Source organism: Balaenoptera ricei, chromosome 3 (assembly GCF_028023285.1).
Source record: "Balaenoptera ricei isolate mBalRic1 chromosome 3, mBalRic1.hap2, whole genome shotgun sequence".
Classification (NCBI taxonomy): domain Eukaryota; kingdom Metazoa; phylum Chordata; class Mammalia; order Artiodactyla; family Balaenopteridae; genus Balaenoptera; species Balaenoptera ricei.
The window spans coordinates 168,226,090-168,232,332 of record NC_082641.1 but is presented as its reverse complement, the minus strand read 5'-3'; the positions used below and the strand labels follow the sequence as shown (position 1 = coordinate 168,232,332).

The following is a 6,243-nucleotide window of genomic DNA, read 5'->3' as shown; positions in this document are numbered from 1 at the left end:
AAATTACAACCCCATACCCTGAGGCCTCTTGCCTTCCAAGATGGCCCACACTCTGTCTATGGAGTGTGTATCTCCCTGAATAAACCTCCTTTCACTTTACTATGTCTTGCTGTTGAATTCTTTCCTGCACGAAGCCAAGAACCGACACTTGGCGGCCATCCCAGGGACTCGGATGTGACTTGGTATGTGACCATCCTCTTACGCCCCCTCTCTTTCCTGATACAATACCAGACAAGGAATATTAGGAAATTTCCCCATAATCCTTGGTGCCTGGAAACCACTTGATACTTTAATCTCCACCTAATCACCAATAAACGCCTAAGCCTCTCTGTCCGAGGGAACACGACACTTTGGTGAAGATGGAGCCTCAGTTACAGTGGAGGCCAGCAGAGGCAGAAGCACCCAGACACACCTGGACAAAGCTCAGGGCCCAAGGGAGGAGGAGGAGGCAGAGACCCCACTCTGGGTCTCCACTCCCACCCCGCAACTTCCCAACTGAGCCAGAGGGTACCTCTTGCTGGAGAACGGCCCAGTCTGCCCTATGCCTGGCCCTGGCAGCTGGAGATGTGTTTGCCTGCTTTAGGATGGCAGGAAGCCCCCAGGCCACCCATCTGCCTTTCAGGCACACTGCAGCTTTAGTCCTGGGCAGGGGTCAGAAGTCACCACCTCTAGAGCCCCAGAGGGCACAAGAGGAGACCCAGAGTGGGATGGCATGTGCCCTTGAGGCTGCAAACAATGGGAGGAGTGCCTGGCCCACACTACACTGCCTTGGGCCCTGGGGAGAAAGGTATGTGGGACTTTTGGCTCCTGGGAAATGGGAACAAGGGTCCCAGGTCTAATTGGACGTGGAAGACACTGCCCAGACAGGATCCCAGGAAGGTTCCAAAATGAATGTTGGGCAACACAAATGTTGGTGTATAATGCATCCACCCCAAAACTCATTGGCATTATAGAGAATCATTTGAAAACATGCTTCATTAATGGCATACAATTATCTATCGTTTTTTAAGAAATGCATTGATTATGCAAGTATATATGCATTTTAATAGAAAAAACTAGCAAAGAGCTCAAAGTACAAAGCAGGTTAAGTGCAGTTTCTCATTTTATCTGTCCTAAAACCGTGTGAGCTAATATCAGCTCCACTGAAAGCTAGAAAATCCTGTTGGCTTGACCTTCAAAATGTATCCAGAGCCTACCCACTTCTGCTACCTCCTGTATTTCCACCCTGGTCCAAGTGCCATCATTTCTCACCTGAATTACTACAGGAGCCTAGGGGTGGACCCTACAGAGCTGCCAGGGTGGTTCTGTGAACTAAAAATGCCACCGGCCATATCAGTAAACAAAGGATGTTGGAGCCATCAAACCATCACATTATAGCCGCCCCTACGGTAAGCCCTGAGGGAACGCAGGATGTAGGCAGGATTTGCCCACCAACTAGCAGTCAGCACTCAAGCCTGAAGGTACACCCTGAGGAAACTCAGGATGAGAAGCACAGGATACTGGACCCAAATAGCTGAGGTGCATATCAAGGGAATCATTTCAGTGAGCCCAGACTTTGCATCTTCCCATACATAGAAAAGTGCTAAATTTCATAACTTGAGATATCTGGTTTCCTTTAATTAACAGTAATCTTTTGATGTTCTGACTACATGGTCTTCTTGCAAAGTTATCTGAGGTGCTGTGTCCCGGGCATAAGTCCTCAGTTTTGTCCACTGAATAAAATATAACTCGCAGCTTTTAGGTTGTGCAGTTATTTTCAGTTCTATAAAAAAAAAGGGCAAAGCCTTACCTCCTCACAAGCCAATAAGGCCCTACAAGATGTGGGCCCTGTTTTCTGGCCGGCTCTTACTCAGTCTCCCTGAGTCTCTCTGTTCTAGAATACTGTCTTTAGTCTTTGCTCAGCTGTCCCCTCTGCCTGGAACACTTTGTATCTGTAGTCAGACTCCAAACTCTCCCAGGGCTGGACCATACCTGTTGCAGCAAAAATAGAAATGAAGTTTTTCCTCTCCTGAGAACAAGGAAAGTAAAGGGAACAGTGAACAGGCTAGAGAAGAACCATAAACGGGCCTGAAAGAGTTAATCACTCCTAGCTTTAACTGTTACTAGTCTGTAGTGTCTGTAACTAGATTTGTCCCTCACAAAGCTAACCTATCACCCCCTGACACTATGTGAATTACATCCTACACCTATCACCCCCTAACTCTGTGTGATGTAAATTACATCCTGCACCTGGTGTTTACGGTCCTGGCACTCCCTTGTAACAAATCACTCCTTGTAGCTTTTTGCATTTCAGAAAAAAGGTCACAGGCCAATAAACCAGCGACAAATAAGCCCAATTACTGGGCTGCTGGACCCAATTACCAGGACACCTGACGCCAGCTGAGACTGTTTTGAAATAATGCAAGAAGAAGAAAAATGCAAGACCTTCATGACTTAGATCTTTACCATATACCCTGGAGTGCGAACCCCACCTATAAGATCTCCTCTGGGGCTTCCCTGGTGGCGCAGTGGTTGAGAATCTGCCTGCCAATGCAGGGGATGCGGGTTCGAGCCCTGGTCTGGGAGGATCCCACATGCCGCGGAGCGACTAGGCCCGTGAGCCACAGTTACTGAGCCTGCGTGTCTGGAGCCTGTGCTCTGCAACAAGAGAGGCCGCGATAGTGAGAGGCCCGCGCACTGCGATGAAGAGTGGCCCCCACTTGCCGCAACTAGAGAAAGCCCTTGCACAGAAACGAAGACCCAACACAGCCATAAATAAATAAATAAATAAAAATTAAAAAAAAAAAAAAAAAGATCTCCTCTGATTCCCCGGGAACGGGGGGCATGGTTCTTGAGGTGCTGGTCTTCTGTGTTTTCCCCTTTGCCTGGCAAAGACTTAAGAGCTATTTTTACTTTCTTCGAAAAACTCTGTCTCTGTATTTCTGATCGGCCTCAGTGTGCAGAGAGCCAAGGGTTTTTGGCAACATACCCTCTCCTTCATCACTCTGTGTGCACAGCCACTTGGTACCCAACCCCACAGGCTCTCAGGATATGAGAGCAGGACTCTTGGGAGCAGTGTGATTGAACGATTGAGGGGAGATTTTAGGTCCAGTGTGTTCAAGGAGATCTTTGTAGAAGACATGGCTCAAGAGATGATTTCCCAAATCCCTCCAGAGCCCCTGTGATGGAGACATGATAGAAGCCAGTTCCTGCTGGGGTCTTATACTCACATCACTCCCATTCCATCTTTGGTTTCAATGATCAAGAATTAATAGTCTCGGGGCTTCCCTGGTGGCGCAGTGGTTGAGAATCTGCCTGCCAATGCAGGGGACACGGGTTCGAGCCCTGGTCTGGGAAGATCCCACATGCCACGGAGCAACTAGGCCCGTGCGCCACAACTACTGAGCCTGAGCGTCTGGAGCCTGTGCTCCGCAACAAGAGAGGCCGCGATAGTGAGAGGCCCGCGCACCGCAATGAAGAGTGGCCCCCGCTCCCCACAACTAGAGAAAGCCCTCGCACAGAAACGAAGACCCAACACAGCCATAAATATATAAATAAATAAAATTTAAAAAAGAAAAGAATTAATAGTCTCCCCAAATTCCCTGATTGCATGGAGTGATACCTTTGTGTCTTCTGTCCCTTCTGCAGTGTTATACTGACCTACAGACTATAAAAATGTTCTGGCTGTTCTTCTTTAAGATTTTATACTTTGGCACTTATATTTAACATACAATTTCAAGAAGGCACAAAACTCTTTACATTGCTTAATGACATAAGATAGATTGAAACGGAGTTTGTGTTATAGTAAGTAACTAATTAGTGTCAGGAAATGTTGGACTTACTTTATTGGTAGCTACGATGGTACAGAGGATAAAGTAAAGCCCAGAGAATGAAGGAACATTGTCCGAGGTAGCACAGCTCCTACAGGTCAGACTCCACCTCTGATCCTGGCACCACATTTCAGTGAACAATGAGCTCTGAATCGGTTCCCACTCCTTCCTCACTTTTAACATGCAATTCAGAAGAAAGACTGCCCCTAGCAATTTTGGAGAAAAGGTAAATAACGTTATCTATGTATCTACCTTCATTGGACAGAAATAGGGGTGCTCAGTGGTGGAAAGATTCATTGTGAAACTGATCACTTATCATCTGTTTCCTTGACCTCTTCCATCCAAATGTTTACAGATTGCTCAGCTCATAGCCTCACCCCAACCAGGCAGAGGGGCCCAAAGAGTAGAGAGGAGGAACATGAGCCACAAGAGGACCTGAGCTTGCAGAGGAAGGAGCAGAATAAGAGAGGAAGCCCCAGAAAGGTGGGCATGTCTACACTCTCCATCTCCCCAGCACCTTCTTCAGGGCCCTCATTACCTCCTTGCTCCTCAGGCTGTAAATGAGTGGGTTGAGCATTGGGGTGAGGATGGTGTAGAAGATGGAGGTGGCTCGGTCTCCCACTGGTGTCCTAGCAGAAGCTCTCTGTATATAGCTAAATATGGCTCCCCCATAGTAAAGGGCCACCACAGCCAGGTGGGAGGAGCAAGTGGTCAGAGCCTTCTGTTTCCCCTCAGTAGAGGGCATGCTAATCACAGCCGTGAGGACTCGGGCATAGGAAGCCACAATGACCCCCAGAGGCAGCAGCAGCATGACCACACAGCAAGCATAGATGAAGTCCTGGAAGAGCGAGGTGTCAGCACAAGAGAGCCTCAGCAGGGCGGGGACCTCACAGAAAAAGTGATCCACCTGCAGAGAGCCGCAGTAGGGGAAGCTGAAGACCACGCCCACGTCAATCACGCTGTTGGCCACTTCAGCCATCCAGGACACCAAGGTCATCAGACAACGGGCCTTCCGGTTCATGAGCATAGGGTACCGCAGGGGGTGACACACTGCCACGTACCTGTCGTAGGCCATGACCGGTAGGAGGAAGCACTCGGCCCCTCCTACCATGACCACTAAGAAGACCTGAGCTGCACAGCCACGCTGAGAGATGAACTTACTGCCCGAGAGGAAGTTGGCTGCCATCTTGGGCACTACCGTGCCATTCAGGGTCAGGTCCATGACGGAGAGCTGGCTGAGAAAAAAGTACATCGGGGTGTGCAGGCGCCTATCGGCTTGTATGAGCAGGAGGAAGAGGATGTTGCCAGTCAGGGCGGCAGCAGAGACCAGAAGGACAAGGGAGAAAAGGAAGAAGTCATATGGTGAGTAGCTGAACAGACCCAAAAGGATGAAATCTGGTAGGGAGGTGTGGTTCCAGACATCCATGGCCTTGGCCCTGAAGAAAAAATAGAGGAGCAAACATAAGAACAAAGCAACTTAACTGGTATCTGCATCACACAAGGAAAATAACTGCCTCCTGTTTCTTCTACAGGGCAGTGCCCAGTGCACTGTCATAGCCCATCCTTTCCTTCTGCAGTGAATATCCATTTGCTCTCAGATGTCCTCAGGATTTGATCTTATTTCTCCTGAAAGACTAGAGAGCAGGCCCCCAGAGGAGGAGGGTCAGAGAACGCAAGGGAGAGAGAGAAGGGGTTTTAAGTAACAGGTGACTAGCTGTAGATTTAGGAAAAGGGGATATAGATTTAAGAAGATGTAGGGGAACAAAATGTCACCCCAAAATGTCTCTTTGGCATGTGGACTATTTAGAGCTGAAAACAATCTAGGCACAAAAGACTAAAGAAGAAACTTTGACCTTCCCTCTAAGCACCTAAAAGAATTTAGACCAAGGGCCTGTCCCAGAATAGAGCTATCACCAGAGATATCTGCAAAGAACATGGACCAAGTGTGTATGTGTGGAGGGGGTGTGTGTGGGGTGTTGGGGGGACTCTAGGCAGGGTCTAGAGATCAGAGTGCACTCTGTTTCCCATTGTCACTGCATGGCCCTGCAAACATTTATTTACCAAACCTTTGCTTTTTCATCTCCATGTGAATTGCCTTCCTCCCCTTTGAAGTCCCAAACCACTACCCCCAACATCCTCTTTTGTCTTGAAAGCTGAAGATGGTATTTAAGGTGAGGGCTTTAACCCTTTTGGTGAGTTAATCAGTTTTCCTGAGTCTCTCCCAAGTATGCATGTTATTAAACCTTTGTTTGATTTTCACCTTTGAATCTGTCTCATGTCAATTTAATTCTTACAACAGCCAGAAGAACCTCGGCAGGTAAAGGAAAATTTCTTCCTCTCCAACAGGGGGAATTGAGTATTGGGCGTGGAGAAAGAGAGAGGAGGTGGGAAAGGGGGTGACAGGTATAAGGACAAACCAAAGTGATCATAAAGG

General features: G+C 48.2%; 1 protein-coding gene across 1 annotated transcript in view; it reads right to left on the bottom strand.

The window, feature by feature from the left end:
• Nucleotides 1–4,302: 4,302 nt before the first annotated feature.
• LOC132363461 (olfactory receptor 2M3-like) overlaps nucleotides 4,303–6,243 on the bottom strand; it is a 42,293-nt gene continuing 40,352 nt past the window's right edge. The window contains exon 2 of the mRNA XM_059919150.1: nucleotides 4,303–5,245. Coding sequence (XP_059775133.1) covers nucleotides 4,303–5,235 — 933 coding nt within the window. The 5' untranslated portion in view covers nucleotides 5,236–5,245. The remainder of the gene's footprint in view (nucleotides 5,246–6,243) is intronic.